This window comes from Nyctibius grandis, chromosome 19 (genome assembly GCF_013368605.1).
Source record: "Nyctibius grandis isolate bNycGra1 chromosome 19, bNycGra1.pri, whole genome shotgun sequence".
NCBI classification, from domain to species: domain Eukaryota; kingdom Metazoa; phylum Chordata; class Aves; order Nyctibiiformes; family Nyctibiidae; genus Nyctibius; species Nyctibius grandis.
Window position 1 is genome coordinate 2,460,201 of NC_090676.1, and position 25,490 is coordinate 2,485,690.

General features: G+C 45.0%; 1 protein-coding gene across 3 annotated transcripts in view; it reads left to right on the forward strand.

The window, feature by feature from the left end:
* Positions 1-25,490, forward strand: part of NKAIN4 (sodium/potassium transporting ATPase interacting 4) — a 50,825-nt gene that overhangs the window by 18,666 nt on the left and 6,669 nt on the right. For all 3 annotated transcript variants that reach the window (XM_068416196.1, XM_068416197.1, XM_068416198.1), the window contains exons 2-5: positions 6,914-7,051; positions 7,541-7,621; positions 15,600-15,797; positions 23,489-23,549. In XM_068416196.1, the coding sequence (XP_068272297.1) occupies positions 6,914-7,051; positions 7,541-7,621; positions 15,600-15,797; positions 23,489-23,549 (478 nt within the window). The remainder of the gene's footprint in view (positions 1-6,913; positions 7,052-7,540; positions 7,622-15,599; positions 15,798-23,488; positions 23,550-25,490) is intronic.

Here is a 25,490-nt window from a genome sequence, read left to right on the forward strand (position 1 = left end):
CACCTGGAGAAAAAAGGTTTAAGAGGTTTGTGTGCATGAATGGTTGTGCATAGCCTGTGTCTCCAGCCAAGCAAGGCTGGTGGCCGTACGTGATGCACTAGGAAACCTCAGCCCTTCTGAAGCCTCAACTCCAGACACAACCAGGCTTCTGCACCGCTTCAGTGCCAGTCTCATCCCTTATGTTTAGCAAAGATTGTGCCTTTCCTGGAATGCTAAACAGCATTCGGGCATGTGGGACTGAATAATGACTTATCTTTGCAGCTAGGATATTTCTGAAAGGCATCGGCAGCAGAAAGCATAGGGATCAAGGTCAAAGCAGCAGCACTCCTGAGAGCATCGTTGCCAACACACAAAATGACGCCGGGAGGGGAGAATCCAGAGCACAAAGGTGCCAGGCCAGGGGGAAGGAGGAGGTGAGGACTCAACGCCAGGCTGTTTAACAGCAGGATGCTCCAGGCATCAGCAGGGCAGTTGTGCTGCACCACACCAAGGGGTTAATTCTGTCCAGGCTCTGTGCAGGATGGTACGGGGCTGGGAGAAGTCCTGACCCTCAGCTGTGGCATGGTGCAGTCTGAAAGCTGTGTTTGCTGGAGTGTAACACCCCAGGAGCAGCCATCTGCAAGGCATGACCTGGTGTGGGGCTCACGCCAGCGCTGGGGACTTCTCCAGCTGCCTTGTGGGGGGCCCGTGGCTGGCGTTGGTCTTCCACGCCATCGCAGTGACCAGAGTTTGCTCCTGAAACATAAATGATTTAAAGATAGAAGGTCTGCTGCTGGAGGCCTCTATAATGTCTGTGTGAATAGAAGGGGTTTAAGCAGCTCCTGGGGAGGAAAGGGACCAAACCGAGCAGAGAATGGGGCTTATTGTATCCCTCGGCCAGAGTGACCAAAGATGTCTGGGAGACGGTGACAAACAGAGACCTCCTGGGCAATTAGTCTCTTGACCTCTGTGGTTCAGCGAGGGATGCTGGCAAAGGAGCTGTGGATCACAAGGCCCCGAGGAAGGTTTCCTTGACAACCCTTACTGAAGAAAAATGAGATTTCATGAATGCGGCGGGTATGAGCACGTGAGATGCTGACTGTAGAAGAGACAAGGACGCGGCACTGAGCAGAACGAGCCCCTTGGTTAGGGGATGTGAAGTAGTGGCTCACTGAACTGCTTTTTCAGATAAACCTAATTAAACAGCTATTACGACCATTAATATTTATTTAGAAATGCTGCCGCTGTGCTAAAAGCAGACTTACTGTTTAATAATTTCTCTACCCACAAAATCTTCTCCACCTTGAATAAGCACTGGCACAAGAAAGGAGTTTTCTGCTCACTGCTCATCACACTGCAGCTTGGGCTTAGGATTCCTTAGATCTAGCATTGTTTCACCATTTACAAAGGCAAAGCAATTTTATAGAAAGACTATGTATAATAATATAATATATCGTAATAATACCAGTAATAGCAATACAATAATAATAGTAACAATAATAAACAGACCAGACAGGTGTTTAGTATTGCCAAACTTAAACTGTATGAAAGAACCAAACATAAAGATATTTGTGTTCAACCCCTAAAGAGATATATTTTTTAAATGATACATTTGAGACTTTTTAATTTCTTCCTGCTGTTTCAGCTAGCTGGAAGCTTAAATTTTCATCCTTCTGTGATATCTCATAGGGATGGCAGTACTGTGACTTTGTCCTGAACTCAAACCATCAACCACTGCATGGCCAAAATACCTCGGGAAATCAATGCAAGTTTTTCCTCAAGAAAAGACACGTGACCTTTTCCAGTGAAAGTCTTGGCCGCTCCGATGGTGTTTGCACAGTAGACAAACAAAGAGCATCGTCTTAAAAAGCAGAGCCAGCTGGCAGGAAATCAAACGCTGAATCAACGCGTCGGGAATGAGCCCTGAACATCAGAGGAGCGCGGTGGCGACCGAGGGCTGCAGCTGAGGCTCTTTCTCTGTTCAGGCTAGAGAGAAAGTAAATATAGGGGTTTAAGTTGCAAGTTTTGTCTGTGTTGAAGCTGTAGATAGGCACACGGGGGTCCAAGGCGTCTGCGTCCACCGCTGAACAAGGGCAGTGCAGGAGCTGGAGCAGTCTGTGAGGCTATGTGTTTTTATAGCCGTGAAAGACAAGGAGTAGTAAAAGAGTTTTCAAGTTGCTTTTTTGTGGGCCAAGTGGAAAATTGTCTAGGTTTCTGGGTAAAACCTTTTTTTTCTTCTTTTTTTTGCAGGAGTATCTCCCTTAAGTCCTGGCTGACCCATAGCAGTAGGATCAGCCTTTCCCATTTGCTCCATTTATTGTAATTTTATTTCTAACATTTAATTTTAAAACAAAATCTCATATTAAAGCTGAACTTGGAAAGTGTAAAAGCAGGTTTGCTTGCAGGAGCAGATACATATGGACACGTGTGTGTAGGCAGGATGTGCTCTTTGCATATCTGTACCCGTCATTGGGCTTTCTGAGCATCTTTCCTGCATCTGTATGAGTCATGTCAACATCTGGAAAGTGATATTTGTTATTTTGTGTCCCAATTGATTTCAGAAATGCAGTGAAAGACACAGATCCAAACCAAAGAAGATTAAAGGCTTTAAAAGCTTAATAAACTAAGAGGAGCAAATCTAGCTGATAACATGGCCTTGATAGTAGCCTATAAAGGACAGGGAGTTAAAGAATTAAAGGTAACTGACTTGTTCATCAGCATCCCTTCTTCCTTAGCAGGATGGAGGCACAAGGGGAGCAGGTTGAACTGTCAGCTTATCAGTGTGACAGGAGTGACAGAAGACAGATGAGGGGATAGGAAAGATTTGAGGGACCAGAATGTAAACAAGCACCTCCCAGCCCACGTTGAATCAGCTCGGAGGGTCCTGCTGGCATCGGCATCTGCCAGTGACACTGTCCTGCCAGAGCCATTGGAAACGCAACTGGAATGGTTTGAAATTCCCCCCAACAAGAAACTGTTCCACATTTTGAGATGTTTTCTAAGACCATTTTCCTATTCTGCAATGGGCTCCATCAGGCAACGCTCCCCTCCAGCTCCAGTACAGCTTCCCTCTCTGGGGAAGTTTTAATGGTGTAAAGACCTTGAGCGTGTCCCATCGTGCCGGCTCACAAAGCCTTTCTTTGCTTACTGTGTGTGAGCTATGTGATAGGACTCTGTAAACTGCAACATCTCCTCTGCTTTTCTTATCTTTCCCGGCCGTATACATGAATGATGGCCCAACAGAGAGCTTTGGCTTGTTTTGTTTGCCTGGCTCACAATTGCTTCACATGGTTATTATTTGCTATTCCAGTTTCACTCAGATCAGCAGAAATGTAGTTTACTTCAGGAGAGAAAAGTCTGTCACAACTATTCCCATTTTAGTACCTCAACAAATCATTTAATATGAAGAATGAAAGGTAAAAATGTTCTATGGGCTAGAGAAGCAAAAGGAGCAGAAGGAGTCCTGTTTTTAATAAGAATAGTCATAAAGAAGACAAATTTGTCCTCCCTGATGGAAAGGTCCTGTCAGCTTTGAATGGGTTGAAACCTGTGCCACAATCTGTGAAATTTCTCTTTACAACCAATCTCTCCAGAATATAATAGGCTTTCTCAGTAGAGTAGTGTGAATCATCGTAAAGCACGTTACAGCGAGGATATTACTCTGCAGAAACTTGGCAGCAGCAGAAAAAGATGGCATTTCCCCTGCTCAACAAGAGGGATCCGAGAGAGGTTCAGTACAGGGGTGCGTACACAGATATATCGGTACCTGTAGGCGTGGGCAAACCCTGACCCTGCCATTTCTGAGCCAGACGGAAGGGACCAGGACTGATGGGTACCACGACATTCTTCACTTCCCAGCCCCAAATCAAGGCCAGCTTAGCACAAACATCAGCTGCACATCTCAGCAGCAGTTAAGGGGTAAGCTTTGCACACAGACCTGCAGTGTAAGGACTGAAATGGTTGTTTATCTATGTTTTTAGCAAATATTTCCCTAATTGTGCTAGGTTCCTGGGGGAACAGGGACGAGCCCAGGGTAACTTCAGGCTGCATTTCTGACGGCTGGATTGCAGCACAGACTCACTACCCGCCTGTCAGTAATACAGTGTTAGAGGTTCATCGGTAGCATTTGCGCTTGTCCTCGACGTACGTCTTACAGAACATTGTTTTTATTTTTATAAATGGGGAAACAGCTTTGCCTGAGCTCGCCCATCACACACAGGCGCACCGACCCAGCTCCCGCTCCCCTGAGCTGAGCCAGCAGACAGGCACGGCCGATCTCTGCATCAGCCGAGTCACACCTGCAGCTCCCAGGGACACAGAACCGTAAAAAAATGCAGAGAAAGTGGCAAAGGAACATAAATCAGGACAGAAACAACCCAGAGACAAGGGCAATCGCAGTAAGGAAGAGGGAGGTATGACATGAAGCTGACTTCTGGGATCATGGGGAAAAATCCAGTGTGGCCAGGGACCGGAGATCTCTAGGAGCTGTGCCCCAGGCTGAAGTCAGTGTAGACTGGCAGGTCTGTCTCGAGGATGGTTGGGTACCTCTCACTTCACAGACCAACATCTTCCCTGGTCCAAACAAGCCAGGAAACATCACAAAGCTATGGAAGGACAAGCTGTCCCCTTTTTATCCAGCCCTAATGGCAAATATTTGTGAGAAGAAAACACTTTTCCAGACATGGATGCCTGAGTGGAAAACTCATGGCAGAAGGCAGGGGTGGGAAGGATCTGTCTCTATCCCCCTTCTCAGGGCCTGAAGGCAAGAGGAGAAGCTGCGCAGGGCGTTCTCTGTGGAACCCACCCCCATTGTGTCCCCTCGGCTAATCGACGCCCCGCACCGCTGGCTCTCCTGGCACGTACTCCCACGTTAATGTAACGCACAAAGCCAATTAACTGCCTGATTGGATGAAGTGGTCACAGTCAAGTGACCCATTGCCAGCTAGTCAGGATTCAACATTTCCAAATATTGTTTATGTGTGTGCGTTAATCCCCTCCTGAAGGATTAAGTGTTTGACCTATTACTGCTGTTTCTGATGAGATAAGGAAAATCTGCCGTGCTCGAGGGGAGAGGAGGCTGAACAGGGACATGAGCAGCGTTTGCCCTGTTCCAGCCCCGGAGCCTGGCGCGTGGCTGTGCAGCACATCTCACAGCACCTTCCTAGGCGGTTCACATCGATCGGAACGGGGCAGTGTGCGTTGCTTCAAAGGGAAGACTAGTTATTTTGCAAAGAGACAGTTTTGTAGACTGCCTCCATTCCCTCCCCGCTCTCTCTGCGCCCCTTTGCCAGTGAAGAGAGATGTCAGAGAGGGAAACCTGTTTATCACCATGCTGATTGATCTCCCTTAGCCAGGGCTGCTGTAGATTTCTTTGAAATACAGATTTTTGTTGAACTTCCAAGGTAGTGTTGAGAATTGCAATACCTTCCTAGCCCAAGAGAGGTGTGAAAGTGATTTCCTCACTGATGCAGGAAGAAGGAGAAAAACTGGTCATTTGAGAGATGTGGCTTCCCTCATCATGCAGCTTGATGGGGATCTGCAACCACTCCCATCCTTAAAGGCTTTAAGCCATTACAGATGCTCCAGTGCTTGGTCTCCAGCTGCCATTTGAAAGCCAAGCCAGGAAAAGATGTCACATAGCTGATTACACAGGACTAGGATCATCCATGGTTAATGTCTAATTAGTAGTTCACAGAATCACAGAATCAATCAGGCTGGAAGAGACCTCTGGGATCATCGAGTCCAACCATTGCCCTGACACCACCATGGCAACTAGACCAGGGCACTAAGTGCCATGGCCAGTCTTTTCTTAAACCCCTCCAGAGATGGTGACTCCACCACCTCCCTGGGCAGCCCCTTCCAATGGCTAATGACCCTTGCTGAGAAGAAATGCTTCCTAATGTCCAACCTGAACCTCCCCTGGCGAAGCCTGAGGCTGTGTCCTCTTGTCCTGTCGCTGGTTGCCTGGGAGAAGAGGCCGACTCCCACTGCGCTACAACCTCCCTTCAGGTAGTTGTAGACTGCAACAAGGTCACCAGTTAAATTAATATTAACTATCAATGGTAAATTGTAATTGTTTAAGTGCAAATAAATATGAAATGCAATAATGCAATCCCAGCATACTACTATGATAATTAAACAGACTTTGAAATCTTACCCTGACAGGGAAATCTCCTGCTGTGCCTTAGCACTAGCAAAGTCACTGGTCAGCGGGGGGAGGTTGGTTGGACTGCGTTAGTGGAGACAAGCAAAGAGAAGCTCTCTCTGCATAACGCAGGAAAAACCTGCAGGAACCATTTTGCCCCCTCCACTCGCTGTTTCACCTATAGACGTAATATTTAAAGGCTGGGGGGGTGTACAGGCTAGCATGCGATGGCATGTTTATCGCGCTCTTTCAGCTGCATGCGAAACACAGCAGTGTTTGCAGAATTTTTTTGCTGGATGGCAGCATTTTCTGTGGGGCGAAGGTGGAGGAGAGGGTTTCCTCCTGTCTCACTTTGATGGATGTGTGCTGGAGAGCAGAAACATGAGAGCTGTCAGGAATGATGGAGTGGTGCTGAAGGCTCTGACAAATGAGCTCTTGAAAGTCCTGCTGCAGCCGTTTAAGATGTCACCGTCCTGCTGCTCACCTCTGCCTTCTGCCAGGGCCACCTCCTGCTGCAGAGTGCACAGAGCAGAGGACGTGCCCCCACAGGAGCTCACTGGTCTGCGTTAGCTCAGCCATCGGAGGAGATGGGATGAGTACAAAGTGGAAGAGGGGGCGTGTAGACACACGTTCTGTCCTACTGACCTGGTTCATAGGCAGTAAATTGCTTTGGGAATGGAGTAACATCTGCAGCAGCTGCAGTGGTTTGCTCAGGGAGCGTGTTAAAACCTTGAGAATAAACATCATGAGCCCAGAAGCTGTAACTCTCCTTTTCCTTCTGCCTTCCAGCTTGCTGCATTAGAGAGGCAAGTGTTCGATTTCCTGGGGTACCAGTGGGCCCCTATCCTGGCCAACTTCCTCCACATCATCATCGTTATCCTTGGCCTCTTTGGCACTATTCAATACAGACCTCGCTACATAGTGGTGGTAAGTAACGTCCGTGTTGTTCAGAGCCATTCAAGCCTTGTGCAGCCTTTGCTCTGGTGGGATGTGGCAAGTGATGAGGAACTGAGTAAAGCCCTTGGGAAATGAGGCCTGAGAGTTGTAAACAATTGTAGCAGGAGGTGCTGTGCTCAGGAACACATTGTTCAGTGTGCTGCACTTTGACTGTGCTTACTCCAAACCTGGAAGATACCAGATAATTATTACTGGTACCAAAGTAACACCGAGATAGTGCACAACAGACAGGGAGAACTAGGTGCTGGACAAAGGCATGGCAGAAGCTCTTCCTCCAAACTTCTGCCCCTGGGTCTCTAATCACGCAAGGGACCATCTGCATGTGGGAAACAGAGGAAAACCACTGCAGTGCTGACTCAGGGCGTTTAACTGCCCCCAGCTGCATCACAGATCTATAAACTAGTTCCAGTGACTTCCTACTGTTTATTGCTTCTTTCTCTCCCCCCCATTCCCTTCTAGTATGCCATCTGGACTGCAATTTGGGTCACCTGGAACATCTTCATCATCTGCTTTTACTTAGAAGTGGGAGGCCTCTCAAAGGTGAGTAGGAGCTTTATGGGTGAGTGCCCAGGCTTTGCATCAAAGGGGATGGAGCTGGGCTGTGAGATCAGGGAGGTGCTGGTTCAGGTGGGTGGGAGGGGGCTGCCTGGAAGCTGGTCCTGCCTTCTTGCCTATGGAGAGGGCTGCCTTACTAGCGGGTGGAGGAGAACTGCTTGTTGTATGGTAAAAATGGGGAGCTGATACCGATTTCTGGAGCCCTTTGCTGGCCAGTGCAGCAATGAATTACCAAGTGTTGCTGTAGCTTAGCAGACTGAGAGCGATTATAGGATACAGGTTCATTTCAGAGCACTCTACATCTGGCCTAAATTCCCACGTCATACATCTCAGTTGCAGTCATAATTGGAACTGCACTAAGTTTTTTTTATCAGGCCTACAGTGAGTCATGAATGACAGCATAAATCCTTTGCAGATAAGAAAATGTGCCTTCCCAATTCCTCAATTAATCTCCATTTCCCCTCTCAATTATCCACAGAAACTTTGAGAGAGTTCTTGCCCAAAACAGTGATTACTCAAGGTCTGAAAGCTCAGCCTGAGATGATCTCTGTGTTGGCTGTGACCAACTAAAAAAGAATTTTATGTAACTACTTAAATGCTCCCTTCTGTGGAGGAAATATTGGCTTGATTAACTGCTCTGGGAGCTTCTCTGACAGCCAGTGTTTGCTTCCAGCCAGCTGATTACTTGTGTTTACTAATCCCAACTTGCCCTGCAACACGTCAGGTTGCTGTTCTGCAAGTCAAACAGCACAGCCAACTCCACTTTCTCCACTACAGAGGAGCTTCATCTCGTAACCTTGCTCTGTGCTGTGGCTCATTTTAGCAAAGCCAGCACACAGAGAACCTTTATTTAGCCTAGAGGATGACACTTGTGATTGGGGACTTTTTTAATAGAATTGAGCTGCAGTTTAATTTGATATCGACTCGGTGGACTTCCCTCTAGAGCTGCAATGAGAAATTCATGCTATTAGTTTGGTGGCAACTGGCAAAAACAACAGAGTATTTGTGCTCATTTGGCAGTAAAATACAGCCTTGCCTCTGTTCTTAATGAGTTACTTTCATTTAAAAAGGCTATCTTACATGAAAAACTCACGATGCTGCTTTCTTTCCTCCTTCTCCCCTTTAACTAAAGTTGTTTGGGTCTTTGTAATGGCAAAACAGAACCTCACTTCCACATGAGAACAAAAGAGACACTTGAAACAGGAATGAAGGCTTCTGTAGGACAGTGTGGTGCTTTGCAGGCTGGACTCAAGAGTAGTATTGCTGTCCTGCTGCATCTCTAGAAACCTGATCCAAAGCCAGCTGACATCTGCAGAGTCTTATTGATCTCTGTAGTCTTGGGATCTGATCCCTGAAGGACACCTGGGCTTGGCTGAACATGTGTTGAACAGGCTTTTGGAGGGGGCAAGGGCAGGGCAGTATCAGCTGGGGGTTTATGGCAGCGGTGCTGCAGAAGAGCAGGTACCTCTGTGTGCTCTCAGGGGCCTTGGGAGGAAACTGTCCTTTAGTTCCTAATAAGAAGTCAAAGCTGTAATTAGCCTGGCAGTAAGCAGGTAGATATTAGAAGAAGAGCTTTGGTGGAGTGAGGCTGATGGAGCTGGTCAGGTAAACGCTAACTCATTAGCTACTAGACTAAGCATGAAGATCCTGGGGAGTGTTTTAGACAGGGCTGTTGTGGTGCGAGTCCCTGAAGGGGCTGATAGCTCTGAGGAAGGTCTTCAGGTGCAGTTTCCTCCATGATTCCTGGTGAGCCTGTGGGAGAGTGGCCAGCGCTGTGCTCGCCCCTCTGTATTGCTGACAAGGGCAGCCTGCCAGGGAGGTCTCTGTAGCTAATTTATAATGACAACATGCACAAAGGGCAGCGAGCTAGAAAGAATGGAGTTTGTTAACGCGGCGGCTGGTAATGACAGCCCAGTGCAACTGAGACAGGTGATGGGGGGTGTGAGAAAGCGCAGAAAGGATTCAGGAGTTTCTGCTGTAGCAAGTTTAGGAAAAGCCTGGAGAATTGAAAAAATGAGGAAATGGTTACATGCACTTACTGCAAATAATTCTTTGTGCTCTGGTGCCTAGATCTGATTTCACAGTGGTACATGATGTGAGCAGGGCAGTACAGGGCTGAGGTGAGCACGGACACTTCTTCTCGTGCCCCCTTTGCTTTGGGTGCCCGGCTGATCTAAAGAACAGAAACCAGGGGCACCACAGCTGTGGGGTCTGTGGGGTAAGGTCCCACGTCAGCTCATAAGTATGTGGCAAAGGGGTTAAGAGACTATCTCTTAGTTATAAACTCTGTGTCAGTAGAATATGGGCTGGTAGGTGCATGGTTGTTGAACCACAGTTTGGGGGCTGGCTCTTTGCTTTCCTTTAACAAGCAATTGCTTTTCCACTGACTCTTTCCTCCATTGCATTGTCTGCCCAGCACTTCTCACCCTCCCTTTCCTCCTGTTTTTCATCATTTCCTAAAGTGTTCTCCCTCCAGCAGTGCTTGCTCTCTCCTGGCCATGGAAACCCTGAGAATGGCTGTTCTGGCCAGCCCTGCTCAGGGTAGTTATAACTACTTACTAACCATCTACCTCCTAACCACTAGTTATAACTACTCACTAACCATCTACCTCCTAACCACTAGTTATAACTACTCACTAACCATCTGCCTCCTAACCACTAGTTATAACTACCCTGAATTATTTTTTTCCAAAAGGAAAATGTTCTTTCCTGCTCTGTGAATCTATTCGCTACTTCTTGGAAGAGCTAAACTGGCCTGATTTCTATGTTTCTATCCTGTCATTTTTTTTAATCTTGCAATCTTTTCTTAGTAGGAATAAGAGTGTGAAATATGGCACAACAGAACTTCATTAGGTGGCCAGACACAAACGGATCAGCATAAGTGTCTAAGAAAGCACTTGTTGCCACGAGGGCCTCCCTAAGCGTGTAGCCTGTGCCAGCTTTCCTGGAAGTGCTTTGCCAATGAGCAGGCAAGAGATACAGCAATCTGGATTTGAAGGGTTGCTTCTCAGCACTGGCAGCGAGATGGTGATGTGCCTCTGAGCAGCTTTTGGCAGCGTTGCCTTGCTGACTTGCTCTGCTCGCAGCTCTGAGCACACTTGCAGCATCTGGGGGAAACGCAGCCTGTCTGAAAGTGCTGTACCACTGCTCTGTGGTGGGGCTCACCGCCCAATTCCCAGATTGCTGTTCCTCCTCCTCTGGTCTGTTCCTGTTCCATCTCCTTCTTTTCTCTTTGTCCATGTGGCCATTTGGTTAGGTGAATTGTTGGGAGCTCTCTCTGAAGTTTCTAGGCTGTGCTTGAAATAACATGTTAAGCTTCTCCCTGTCTACTAGAGTGTGAAACACAGTCCCTCCTGCAACCCCTCAGTCTGAGTTAATTATTAAAATCCTGCTGGTAAGATATACGAGCATCTGTCTGTCCAGCTGCCATGCTGATTGACTCTTCATCATGTACTTGAGAAATGTTCAGAGAGGTTTGAGGAATTGGTGTTGTGTGTTTCAATGTATTCCTTTGTCTTCTTCCCTCTGGAATTATTCATCTTGGAATGGTGGTTTGTTTTTTTTTTTACCCTTCCTTTATATTCTCTCTTGTCTACCCAGTGCTTTGATCTGAATCCAGAGCCATGGTGGTGGTCTAAATCTCCTCTCGAAATGGAAGCAGCCCTTATTAGTCAGATGGGGGGTTATTTGTATTCCAGAGAATCTGGATGGCATCTTGGGATGACTTTGTACCTGGAAAAAATACTGTGAGGAGGATAGATAAACGCAGGCGTAATTACAACTGTCCCTCCACTCCATCTAAATTTAGAAACTGGAAGCCTGGGATTTGGCCTTTGAATGCTGTGGCACTGTCAACAAGCCTGCTGAGAGACAAGGAAAGTGTTTCTCTGTTGTCCCAGGGTGATGCAGCTATTCAGCACACATGACTAAAAGATAAACATTCTAGTTCCTATTTTGATAAGAAATATTTCCAACTGAAAAGATTTAAAATTATTTTTCTGTCAAGTTCTGGGGGCTCCCATACAGGGTTCAATTTGTTTCCAGAGCCATTATAGTGCTGGCTTGCCTGATAATTAAGGAAATTTGGGGGGAGGCGGTTCAGAAGGCTGTTAACAACAAGAAATAAACCCATCTCTGATAGCGTCCCTTAGAAAATCATTTCAGAACAGCTTTCAGAAAACTATTTTAGCAAAGGAACACGGCTGGCTCTGTGGGTGTCAGAGGTAGGTGTGAGTTTCCCTGTGGGACACAGTGGGGTGAGGCTGGGAGCGGAAAATAGACTCTGTAAAATGTGGGTACCACAGTTTTAGTGCTGCTGTCTTCCTTCTCACACTGATGGCAAACGGATGGCAACCAGGTGCTACAGCAGTTCAGAGGGATATGTGATTTTTTGGCTGGCCTTCAACGTGCTCCTGCGAAGGAGCTCCTATCACTCTTTGCTCATGTTTCTCTTCAGGCTGAAGGTTAAAGAGGAAGCGATAGCCCTTCAAATAGCAGCCTGGCAAGAACAAGGGGGAGTGCAGCTACACACAGATCGCTCGCTCTCCCTACAGCAGGGCTTGCTCGCTTCTGGGACTCATTAACATCTTCCAACCTGCATACCACTTTTGGGAGTATTTCAGCGTGTTTAGACTTCAAATGCATTGCAGAAAGGTTTTGGGACACAGATGTTTCCTAAACTTTCTTGCAACTGGTTCTTTTCTCCTGATTTTAGTGTGCTGTTCCTACTTCATAGCTTCACTTCTCTTCAACCCTGTCCTACCAAACGAAGCTGGCAAACCACAGGAGACATCCTGGGAATTTTTTTCCCAGTCTCTCAGCAAGCACTGAGCAACTGGAGGTCAATTAAGAGATTTTTCTTGAATGCTTTTTTATTGTGGCCCATCAGTGCAGGTATCCTCCGAGGACATCCAGCCAGGGACACGAGCAAAGGACACTGAAACCCTTTCATTCATGCTGTCCTCGTGCCCTGCAGTGCTCCAGACAGATGTCTGTTCAGAAAGGTGTCTCTGAATGCGAGGGCACCCACAATCCCAGTGTGCAATCAGGATTCATTTTACAGCTGTGAGATGGATGGCTCATGTGTGCGAGTCGTCGTGGCCCTTTTAGAATCCAAATGTGCTCAGTTTTTCCAATCTGTTCTTAACTGAAGTGTGTATATATATATATTTTTTTTTTTTTTTTTTTTCTCACAGAGCTGGAGCATGATTGTAGGCAAAAAGCAGCGAGTGCTGTTTAGGACCTACTGTTCCTCCACCTGCCTACCTCCAGCCCAGCACCTGTTCTGCTTTTTCAGGCTTAATTCACAAGCAAGTTCAGCTTCTGCAGAAAAGTTAAACCAGAGCCAATTCTATAAGGACTGACAAAAAGGAGATTCAAGGAGGAAAGCAGCCTGTTCCTCACTTTGCCAGTACACATAGATGCCTCTGTAAGGAGCAGAGAAGGCGCTGAAGGGGCTCTTTGCATCAGTGAGGCAGAAGGTTTGGGAAGGCACCATCTGTGAGCTGGGAGAGGGAAGCCCTGGGGACTGAGGTTAAGGGTAGGTCCTGTGGTGCCCTGTGGAACAGCTTTGTTTCTGTGCTAATTGGGGGAAGCCCCAGGCAAAGAAATGGGAATTGTGTCCTTTTTTTTTGAGAAAGATGATTCTTTCCTTGCCTAAGCAAAATGGCCAGTGGCTTGTGAGAGGGAGAAGAGCACAGCAGCTTGGAGGGCTGGCTCTCTCCAGGAAGAAAAGCTTTTGCTGGGGAAGATCCATGTGTCTCAGAACATGCAAACTTGGGAGAGAACGAACCAGCTTTGCAGTTTAGTGGATCTGTGAGATATCTGTGGGCCACTGAAGAGCAATGCCTGGCAGAGGGAGCAAGCCGAAGACTCTTCTGCCAAAACTGTGAGAAGCTGGAAAAGAAACTGTCTCTAGAAATGTAGATAGCACAGCACCTTGCAGTGTGTGCATCATCCTGTAGCTGCTAATCTAATAATTATTCCCCACGGCCAATAAAATGCAGACAGCTTCCTTTAAATTCCCACCTGTTAGTAGTTTTCCTTTTTTCCCTATTGTCTTTGCTATGCAGGCTGCTTTCGCACTGGTGCCATACTTCATCTCTGTGCCCTCCTCCATCTCCTGTAAAACACATCCCATCTGTTGTGGTGATTATGTCAGGAGTTTGGCAGCTGTCTGCTCACTTAATTGTCCACATTTCTTAACATGTGCTTCCTGCAGCATATTTTAGTAACAGCTCTGCAAACCATTTTTGAGTATCTGTGGTGGAGTGGAGGGTATCTATACGATGTGTATAGTGGGGCACTTAGTTTCTATTCACAGGTTTTTCTGGCTGGCATTCAAATTTTCTGCTCTTGTAACCCAAGTTTGTCCCTGGATACAAACACGGACACAGAAAAGTGTATCATCTGCAGGACTACCTGGCTAGGCTCCCTGCATTGGCAGTGGAGACAAGTCCTCTCTCCAGAGGGTAATTCAGAGCAGGAGCCTGGATTAGCTGCTCCGAATCTGGTTTTCCTTCTTGACTCCACAGGGAGCTGAGGCAAAGGAGCTGCCACGTGAGGTTTCCCATGTTAGGAAGTGTGAATGCCCCAAGCTCTGACTGCTGCTGTTCTGGGAGCCACTTCTTTCCTACAGGGACCGTGTAGGACCCTGGCATGAGCAGTGTGAAGTAGTATACAGATAGGTGCTAAAACTTTTAGTAATGGTTAGGTGGGGTGTGTATATCCAGTACCTATTTCTACTCTGTAGAGACACGTAGATTCTCTGCCTGAGAATTTTATAATCTATCCTTCAGCATAAAACTTGCAACCCCTCACCTTGTTCTGTGGTCAAAAGGGGTTGTTGATTCCGCATCAAAGTGACCCGAGAGGGCTGCTGGGGCACCCAGCACTTAGCACTCGTCCCCGAAGTGATGTAGCTGATCTGTTCGGTCAGTTCTGAGTTTGTCTTTTACTGTCTGCAGGGAGGGCTTTGCCATGTCCTGCAAGCTCAAAATCCCAAAGCTCTCCCAGGTACTCCAGTGAGTACTGCTCTTTTCTCAAGTGTGAGGGAAGTGTTGTCATTTTTAAATGAGCACCTGGTTGCACACCAAACTCCTGCACTACTTGTGTGGCATTTCACTATGTAAACCCCCCCCCAATGGCATGGTTTAAATTATTGAACTAGCAAAGATGAGAAGAGCAAAAGAAAAAAAGCCTCTCTTGGGGTAGAGATGATATGGGATTGCTGGGGAAGTGTTTGCAAGAAGCTGCGACCATCGCTGTGAGATCAGCTCAGCTGGGTGATCTGACTTGAGGCTGACAGTGTGTAAGGTCAACAGAAGATGCAGAAGCACCATATGTGAAGAGTGTTTGGAGGAAATCAGACAGGAACGGTACAGGAACTTAGATGTGTTAAAAGCTAGGAACAGAGGAAGATCTGTTGGGTTTTGAAACCCACTTTGGGGTTATGAAGTTCATATTTTTCAGTTCTCTGTGTAGATTCCTGTGCTGGGAAGAGCATACCCATAGCACATGAGTCTGTGACAGGATGCTTAGTGCTGCCTTGTTTACCTTTTTCTTCTAGATTTGCAAGGTTAATCTCCCAAACCCAAAACTTGAGGGTTCTTTTCTGGGTGCAAGAAGCACTAGCAAAGTGTTCTTGGGTCTGCAGCCTAGAAACTGTCTTTCTGATGTAGAAGCTGCTCAGATCTGCTTCCAAAATATGCTACATGATGGTGAAATAGGTTTGTTGGCGTGCTGCAGGACTGCCTCAGAAATGGTTCCCACCACAGGAGTCTGCCTGTGAAACACTTTTTAATAAGGAATATAAAGCCAATGTATTTTGATCTGTGCTAGCATTTCTTGAGGGTGGGGATCTCAGAAACTTTAGGTGTTCCATTGATTTAATATGTCCTCCATCTGACAGCATGTCCGACACTCTTATAGTAAATGGAGATCTCTTTGCAACTTTTCTCTTTAGGACAGTGAACTCTTGACATTCAACATCTCCCGGCACCAGTCGTGGTGGAGTGAAAATGGTCCTGGCTGCGTAAGGAAGGAGGCTTCAATGTCTGGCATCAAAGGGCTGGACAGCCATTCCTACGTCTCTGTGATAGGCTGTGCCCTGGAGTATCGGTACATCGAGGTCATGCACAGCTCCTTCCAGATCCTGATCGCGGTGAGTACATCCCTGAGAACGCAGTGATAGCAAAAGCCTCTGTAAATGTTTGTTGTTTGTTTGTTCTCTTGTTCTCTCTTGCAAACAATATTGCTTGAAAGAATTGGAAATGGATACCAGCAACCTAACACCTGAAGTAATGCATCACATGCAACCATACAATAACAAATCATTCTGTGTCCCTGCTGGGGTGTGGAAATTCATGTTTTGACAAGGACAGAGACCCTTCTGAAGAAGGGTTTCTCTTATTCCACGTGACATAGTGATGCGTGGTGGAGCACATATGTGCACATTTGTTGTGAAGAAATAAAAGGGAGATCTTTATCTCCAGAAAATGAAAGAAACTTTAAGGAAGCAGAAAGCAGCATATTTTCTTTCTGCTGACACCTAAGATATATGCACTAAATGTTTTCGTCAACTCTTTTCTCATCAGTCTTCCACAGGCTTTTCAAAGTACTTTGCAGTAATTCAATGTCCTTAATGTTCACTGTTAATTAATTGTTTCTCAGTTGTCTGTGAAATTAACTGAAACAAAATGTCCATTGTCCCCCTTACTTCGCCAGTACTCTTGGATTTTGTAGCTGCATTAGAGTTAGCAGCCCGTGTCTGTCTAATCTGCTTTGGTTTGCTACTTTGTGGTTAATGGCTTTAAGTACAAAGGGACGTGGGCTGGAGAAACGTTCACATTTCAGCTTTCAGTTTTGGCTTAAAAAGGAAGGGTAACTTGCCCTGATTAAATGTGAAAGGATAACAGAGAAATTCCAAGCTTCTGGAGTGCCAAGTACTTCTCTGCACATTTTTGGTACAACTTTCCACTGTCTTGATCCTGCATTTCCTATTAGCTGGGATGATCCGTGTGACCCAGTGAACTGCAGGGAGGGGAGAAGACTCAGACTCCTTTCTTGCCATGTCACAAAAAAAAAAAGAGGCAGACAGAGAAGCTCCTGTTTCCTGAGCTGGATGGACTCCCTGGCCTGTGTGCTGGCTGTTAATATTTGGTCAGTTCTCTTTCAGGGAAAATGATCTGCATTAAACTGAGAGTTGCTTCGATGCACGTGTATGAGAAAGGCAAACCTATGTATCCAGAAGAATAGAGCCTGTTGTCTTTTATAAAGGGCCGTTAGCTGGAAGGGGATTGATGCTGCTGAGCTGGTTCTGTTCCTGAGTTTGATGAAACAATTGCCAGGCTTTGAATTCAGAACATCCGAGACTTTCAGAGTGCAGAAGTATGTCACTGTTAACATCCTCCCGAAACGCCTGAGCTGGCACGAGCCCCTGTGCCCCAGGCAAGAGGTTCAGCCAACAAATGGTCCCAAGTTTGTCTGGAATAGACTTTTGTTTTATGGCAGCTTGCTAACTTAGGCACGTGGCCCTGAGCTAAGGGATCACACCAATATATAGGAGTCTGTGTCTCCGGGAGAGTTTTCTGCTTTGCTTCTTCCCAAAGGCACATGACAATATTCCCTGTGCATCTACAAAACACCACAAAGGGCCAGATGGGGAGACAGAGGAAGGAACTATAAGATAAAACAGGATTTAGGTAAATATTTTCTTTCTCTTTCTTTCTGAGATTTAAGTTGCAGTGGATATTTGAATCCTAAACCCTGGAAATGAGGCTAAAATACTTGTATTCAAGAAAGCCATACGGGCTGAGCTATGCAGAGTGAACTAAATTTCTACTTGTCCTGTAATAAAGGCAGAGTATTGAAAAGCCAGGCCTGTAACTCCTGCCGGCTCTGAAATGCTCACATAATTTTGTCATGTAGTGGGAGACGTTCAACTTTTCCTCCCTGCTTTGCTGAGGCAAGGCAGAAAGCAAGCCTGCTCACTTTCTCACCCAGACCTTGCCTGAAAACAGTCAGCCTGTTCTCTCCCTTTTTAGTCTCTGAGGGTCAAACTCTTTGATCCCTGCCAGTATCTTTTTCTGTTCTCTTTATCTCATTTTAAGGCAGATTTTATTACAGGCTGCTGTCCTTCCCAGAGTGCCTGGCAGGTACTGCACTGCAGACAGGCAGGGGGACCAGATCAATAGTACAAAAAACATGTCTGGGAACTGGAAGGCTCGGGGGATGCAGCAAGGGACATGACCTAGTTCCCTCCTTGCTGCCATACATTTGAGACCGGAATAGTCAGTCCCTGTTAAGAAGGGCAAGGGACAGGCAAAACTCCGCTTTCTGGGGTTTTTTGCTTTGCCTAATGGCTTTTAGAAGTTGTCGGGTGGGGTGTTGTAGGTTGTTTTGCTTTTGTTTTTGGTTTTGTTTTTTTTTTTTATTCCAGATATAGTAGTGTGAAATCCACGTTCTTTAACTATGCAGTTCTCAGCTATGGACATTTTGGTTGTTATCTGGAAATACCAATTTCTTGAGACTATTGAGGAACTGTAGTGCACCAGATTGTGTACTTGGGGTAAGGCTGACTGAATTTAATCTTGCATGCCAAAGGAGAGGGAAAGCAAACCTGAACCCATATGGTGAGCAGAGTGTTGGCTGTCATCTTGACTCCTGCTGACTATATCCTGCTCCTGGGCATACATTTGAAGATACATAAGGTCTCAGTCTGTTTTTGCTCAGAGCTTGTCTGTACTCCTTGAAGGCAAACTCCTTTAATCTGGAATGCAATCAAACTTGGGCATGTCAGTCACCATGCAGGATACAAGTAGCTGTAGAGCCCAGTATGAAAATCTTTCTCAATGCTTTAGCACAGAACACACTGGAGGAAAAAACTTATTGTAACAACATCTTAAAGTCTGTACTGTTACAGAAATGTCACTGTAAAACTAATCCTACGAACCCAATTAGGAAATGCAACAGCAACTAGTTTTCAAGAAAAGAAATCTGCTTTGTTTTTATCTGAGCAAGGACTCATCTTGCATCTCCCCAGCAGGGAGAGGAGTGATTTGTAGTTTTGAAATACCTGGCATAGCTCTGGGCTGTCCATATGGTAGTTCTGGGAGTGGGGAGGGTTAGGCTTTTCCTGAGGCTCCATTGAATGGGATGGAAATTGGAAATGTCTTCCCAACCGAGAGAACTCATTGCCTGCCTGTCTGCTGTTTTCACTCAGACTGACAGGTTGGAAGGTTCCCAGGAAGGCAGCAATGCAAGCCTTGACAGCAGATGTGAGAAGCAACGCGCAAGAGATGCTTTGCTATTGGCAGAAGCTAGATTTTCAGTGGTTGTAATTGTATACAAAGAGTAAAGAAGGTCAAGGAATCAAAGGATTTTGATTGCCTCTTTTTGGCTATCTGGTCACAATAGCTCTTTCGCAAGCTCGCTTTTTGCTTTCCTGTAGCAGAGATCTCTTCATTTTCCCCCTCTCTTATGGATGAGAGCATGCACACTTCATTAGCTCTGATTAGAAGTGAAGCCTGGAATACATCTGCCCTGAAGGAGGGGACTCTGCACATATTCTCTGTGGTGGAAAAACCAATGGCAAGTTTTTCTACTGAGAGAAGAGTCGAAGAGCCCAGAATCTTCACTAGGACAGATGTAGACTAAAGCTAAGATTTTACACAAGCAACAGTAACACCTCCTAAAATTTGCCTTCCCATCCTTCCCATATTTTGCACACTCGCAGCCAGCTGGTCCCTTTCTGTAGATCTTGCTGTAATTTAGTCTTTCTGGCTCCAGCACTTAGTTCAATGCTGCTGTTTTATGAACACTTTTCAACTTGCTATTAAAACGTTCACTTCAGATGACTGAGGGGCAGAGGGAAGTACAGACTTATGTTTTCCTCATTCCCTTTGGGCACACTTGGCTCTTCCTGTCATTCCTGCTCCGTTCATTTGCCTGCAGAATGCTTGGGACATCCCAGCTCCATCCTCTTTTGTTCGGCAGCATGTGCGTTCCCAGGCTGTCTGACAGGCTGACTGAACACACCTGCCTACAACATGTGTTCCTAATAAAAAGCTTAATTGGATACGTGTGCAGCCTAGAGGAAGCTGGTACTGAACATGGAGAACAAGTGGTAAAAACAGCAGCAGAGGCTAAAGCCCAAGAAAATTCTTTGGGGAATTAGAGCAATAGCTTAGTGTCATTTTACATCACTGATGTTTTCCCTCCTCTTCCACCTCCCCTACATAAATTGCAAAGATCTAAGAATTATTGCTATTTCCTGGGACAGTAGAGCTTAAAACCTTCTTTTGTATTGAAATCAGTAACCAAGATGGCACTTTGAGCAAGAGGGAAATTACTTCCAAATGCTTGACCTCTGTGAAGCTTTCTGTTCTATGCTAATTACTGCTAAACTTCGTGATGTTTGGGGACTTGATACATCTTCATCAAGGATGCAGACAACTGTTGGTGTCTCTTGGAGTCTGCTCATCCTACATTCTAGCAGACTCTTCCAGTGAAAAGAACTGGACAACAAGAGCAGCATTTCTTCTCTGTAGCTGTATTTCATTTATAATTCACGCAGAAGGTGAGACATGGGGAGTCCCAGGAGTTAATTTCATTGCTGAGGTGATTTAATTATAGTTTAGGTCAGCCGAGACAAAAATGAATTCATGTTTATGTTGTATGTCTCTTCCTTCCTTGCCACTGAAACTCTTCTGTCCAGGTCATGGGACTAGCAAAACTTCTTTGAATGTGTCATTAAATAAACATTTTTTTATTGATGAAACTCATGTCAAGAAGGAATGGATTATAAAGTCAATAAAAAGTAAATTTTAAACACTATCCAGGTAATTTTGAAACAAAGCCAGGAGAAAGAAGAAATAAAAAAGAAAACCCTCCACTCCAATGGAGCTGGAATTAGAGATTTAGGGAAGCTCACTTAATTCCCTAGCTTTTGGTTGGTTGGTTTTCTTTTCTGAATGCAAAAGGTCACCTTAGTCATAAAAGGAAAAACATACAGGGTGAGAGGAGTGATGGTTCAGGGTTATGAGGCATTAATTTCTGTGCAAAACAAACTTCCCAAGTCCATCTTACTGCTTGCTTGGTGCTTATGAACCATGAACAATTTTCAGAGGTTTAACAGGTTCCCTGTGACAGTATAGCTGGTAATCTTTCATGCACTCTGCCCATAAACTGGGAAGATAAGTCACTTTCATTGTTATTACTATCAGGAGTTCCCTGACACAGGTATCACATAAGGTTTGTGTGTACACGTTATGGAGTGTAATAATAGCGAATGGATTCAGGGCTGCCACTTTGCATGGCTGTTAACCCAGAGTTCCTGCTCTGAGGCATGATGGAAAATCTGCAGAAAGATAAAACCTTCCTTGAGTTCCCTTGGAATCAGGGCACACATTCAAGATGCATCTTTCCTGCTTAGATATTTGTGTGTGTGTAAATTGCACGATTTGATCTTATATCCTGTAAAATGTAAAAGGTTGGAACTTCAAACTATAAAAATGCTAGAGCAAGTACAAAGAACGTGTGTAGCCACACTCCTAATTTAATCCTGTGGCGAGAGCAAGCGCCCTAATGTCGGAGACTGGGTGGTTAGACATCTCATTGGGTGCTGGGACGGCTTTAAGCTGAAGCACTCTGTTTTTCCAAGAGCATCTCTAAGTGTTCATGTCGTTAGCTACCACAGCCCAGCTGATGAGCGCTAATTGCTGCTGTCGCAGCCAAGTCCGGTCATGACGCAAGGCAAAGGGGGAGCCACCCCGGGGGCTGCGTCAGCACCACGGCCAGTGCCCACGGCCGCAGCCCTCGCGCCCGGCCACCGAACCGCCCCAATGGCCACCGAACCGCCCTGGCTGCCACAAACTGCAGACAGAGAAAACAATTCCCCTGGTTTTGTTAGCACAGTGCAAGCAATGGAAGAGAAGAAAAATCTCTGTTTTGTTGTGGTTTTTTTTTTATCTGCCTTTAAAAAGCAATGGTTCTACTCAGAGTCAATTCCAAAAGTTATCAGGTACAATTAGATTGGCCATTGCATGTGGCTTTGTGGTTACCATCATGCCCAGAAGGATATTTATTTTTTTTTTCTGCATGAAATCCCCTGTAGCTCCTAGTAACTTAGTATGAAGCAGCCCTGGTTTCAAAAATGCACAGCAGGGCAATGAGTGAGTCCACAGAGCTACCTCTCCTCCACTGAGATACTGGGACAGGCTTCCACGAGGCTCACCCAAGAGGAAAAGAGAGAGCTGGCTTGTCTTTCAGATGATTATAGAAAATTGTAAAGGAAATCCAAGGTTTAGTGATGCTACAAAAACATTCTATTTCCTTCCAACAAGGTGAGTTTTGTCACAGAGAGCTGGAGAAATCACAAATGCCTTATAACTCCCCAATAGAAATCTCATTATCTTGCCTTTTGTTTTCTGGTGTGATGTATTTTTCTGTCATATTAAAAATGAATGGACTTTACTTTTCAAGCCCTACCATGCATCATTCTGTCTTCCCTTAGAGTGAGTCACTGTATGTTACATTCTAACCCTTGTTCAAAAGAATTGAGTTCACAGTGGAAAACAATTATGTTTCACAATAACTTTACTAATACAGTTACTGTCAAACAAGATCTTGCTAAGTGGGGTGTTATGTAAAGATGTAAAATGAAGGACGGAGAGGATATTTGATTAACAGGGAGAAGGCAAAGCAAAACAAAACCCTGCTGAATCTAGAATGCTTAACTCACGTAGTACCAGAAGTTTGTTTCTCTATTCAGGCTGAGTAACAACTTGCTACTGAAACGGAATGAGGCAGTTCTGATGCTTTAGAGCTTCTACACACTACCAACTAAGGACAGACTCATCAAGCTACTTTAAATTGCTTTTTTAATGTTCACTCTAGTTTTCTGCTCTAAAGACTGCTCTGAGCAATGGGTTGACATGAGGGCTACACCATGCCGGGATGGCTGTTACTTGAGAGGCACCCCATTGTTTTACTGTTCCTTCCCTGCCCCTGTCTGGTTCGCAGGAGGTGGCAATTTACTGCTGACCTATGCAACTTGTGAATTAAGACCGTTGCTATCATCTTGTGTGTTTCTCACTGTGCTCTGGCCCATTGACTTTGGAGGCCCAATGCTTGATTAGTCCATGCAGAAGTGTTTATTCTCCAAACATAGAAAGAACCTTAGAAACTGTAGAGCTAGAGTAAGACTGGGATTTCTTTCCCATTAATTTTTGTTCTCCAAGCCTAAATTACTAAAGATTTCAGTGTCCCTGAACATTGCTGCCAGTACATCACCATTTTTATAGTTAAGTTTCTATCTCATTTGCATAAAAACTACTCACGTCTTGTTCGTAGCTCCTGCACCAAAGTAATTTCTCTTCCTTTGCATACCCCTTATGACAGGAATACAGAGCTGACGAGTTCTTGCCCTGGACCTCTGTTAATAAAACCTAGCCCTGTATGGCTGTCCTGTATGTAGTTGTCTGTCTAAAATATTACATAAGGCACTCTCCTGCATCCTCATCCCTTCTTACAGAGAGTAAACTTAGCACGGTAGTGTCAATGTGAACAAAACATGCCCATGTTCTTGCTGATCATTCCAGCAACTGCAGGCCGCTACTCTGAAGGTGAGGATGGGTCTTGCAAATTTTTAGTTTGGACCTTTGAGTATGCTCCCAGCAGTGTCTTCCCTTAAGCCTACACCTGCACCCCCTACCTTACAATATGACTTGGTTCCACCGTTACAGTAATGCTGCCACGTTGACAGTAAATGTTGGCTGTTGAAGTTGTGCCAAGGGGGTTTTGAGCAGTCTCACAAGATTGATGCCAAAATGATTTATTCTCTCTATTTTCCAGCTGGTGGGCTTTGTCTACGCCTGTTATGTTGTTAGTGTTTTTACAGAAGAAGAAGACAGCTGTAAGTATTTATCAACAGATCCTTTGGCAAAGGTTTTATTAAATTTTATTTCTCTCTCAGATATTTGTCTATCAGGACTGAGTTACCATCAGGCTTCTTTCCATCTCTCCATCTATGTGATAATGGCACTATCTGCCTTTCAAGGATCAGCTATTTTTTACTGTGAAGTTTTTTTCCCCATGTCACCATGTGTTAGATGCTGTAATTCTGCTACTCTTTCAGCCCGAAAAAGCTTGGTGTTGGCTACTCACTCAGGCTAGGCTTTAGAGAAACTGGGCAGCTTCTTCTGTTCTCAAGCTTATATAGCTTAATGCCACTGAGATGTTACCATTGTAATTAGGAGTACCTACAACAAAGACTGCAGCCAGGTACTCAAGCAGGCCACCTGCTGAGTATCATATGCCACAAGCTGAGGGTGAAGCAGAGCATGAGATTTCTTGCCAAGAACCAACCTGACCACTTAATTTAAAAGCAGAGGAAGTACTGTATCTGAATTACAAGGAGGAGGAGGAAGGAGCTGACTCCCTCATATTTGTTATACAAATATCTTAAGTGTCATGACGTGTCAGAGAAGAGCAAAGACTCGGAGGAATCACATGGGTGGCTGGGTCTGGGGGATCTATCCAGATATCTGTAACCTGGTCCTGGATTACTTTGCCCTTCTAAAACTCCCGTTGAGAGCACTACTTTTGCAAACAAAAGAACGGACACATAGGGTTCAAATAAATGTGAAGTCCGATTTCTTTGGCAATGTGTTGCCTTTCTGTGTCTGAATTCTTAGCATGTTTGAATCAGTAAAGTCTTACTGAAATCAATGGGTCCAGGGCAGTTTACTCCAGGTAAGGATCTGATCCAAAGGCTTTACATCCAAGTAGCACTTCTTTAATACATTAATTAGATTTATGCAAGTAGCTTTGTTGTTTTAAAGAGCAGCTGGCATGGCTTTTAGCTGAGAAACGGCAGCTTTGAACTGAACATTTGAAAGTATGTGAAGAATGTTGATTTCATAGGAGTGAGATGAGATGCATTGCTTATCTGACTTGGCCTCATGTTTTTCTGTTGCTTCCTGTGGCTGAACTCATTCTACTGACTTCACTGACCATTTGTTTGGAGCTTGGCAGTGCACTTAGCGGAAGTGCTACGTTATAAGTAATATTTTTAAAATTACCCTATAGCTCTTCTATTAGCTAAATAGCTTGAGTTCTGAGCCTCTTTTGAATTTTGTAAAGTAATCACTTGACAGAGATCATTTTTGTAGTAGGGATCTGTTAGGAGAGACAACCACAGGGAAGGAAGCATTATCTAGAAACGCAGAGCTGTTAATTTCAGGATATGTATTTTTTTTTTTCCACTAACAAATTCCTTTTCCCTCCCAGTTTCCCAGCTTGGAGTTAAAATGTCAGCTTGAATAATTAACAATGACAAACCATCAATATTTCACACTCACAGTGGTAGATCTTTCCAGTGACCCGAACAAATTTGAGCTGCGTTTTAATTTTCTCTTCCATTTGTGGTTTCCTTTAAATGTTGCTTTGATATGCAGCATGAAGTAATTGTAAGTGCTGAGGCACATTAATCAGGAAGCTCATGCTAACGTGATTTTCATGAGAAAACACAGCAGTAGGGATCCACTAATGCTGAATTGTGGGCAAGAATATTTTAGATGTGCTAATGCCCTGTAATATATTGCAACAATGAACCACAGCTAAGATTTTTTTTTTTTAAGTGACCTGGATTTTGAGTGCTTCCATGGTTGGGTGCTCAGATGATAGGACTTTTGATTGTTCAAGGTACTAGATAGTTACTGAAAATTGCAATTCTTTAAGGTTTCCTAATTTAGACATTGCACAACTGAGATAATATAGTTAGTATCTGTTTTTTAAAACTGCAGACTGTCTTGATTTTAAAATACTCAACCATTTTTAAAAGTAGCTGAGAAAA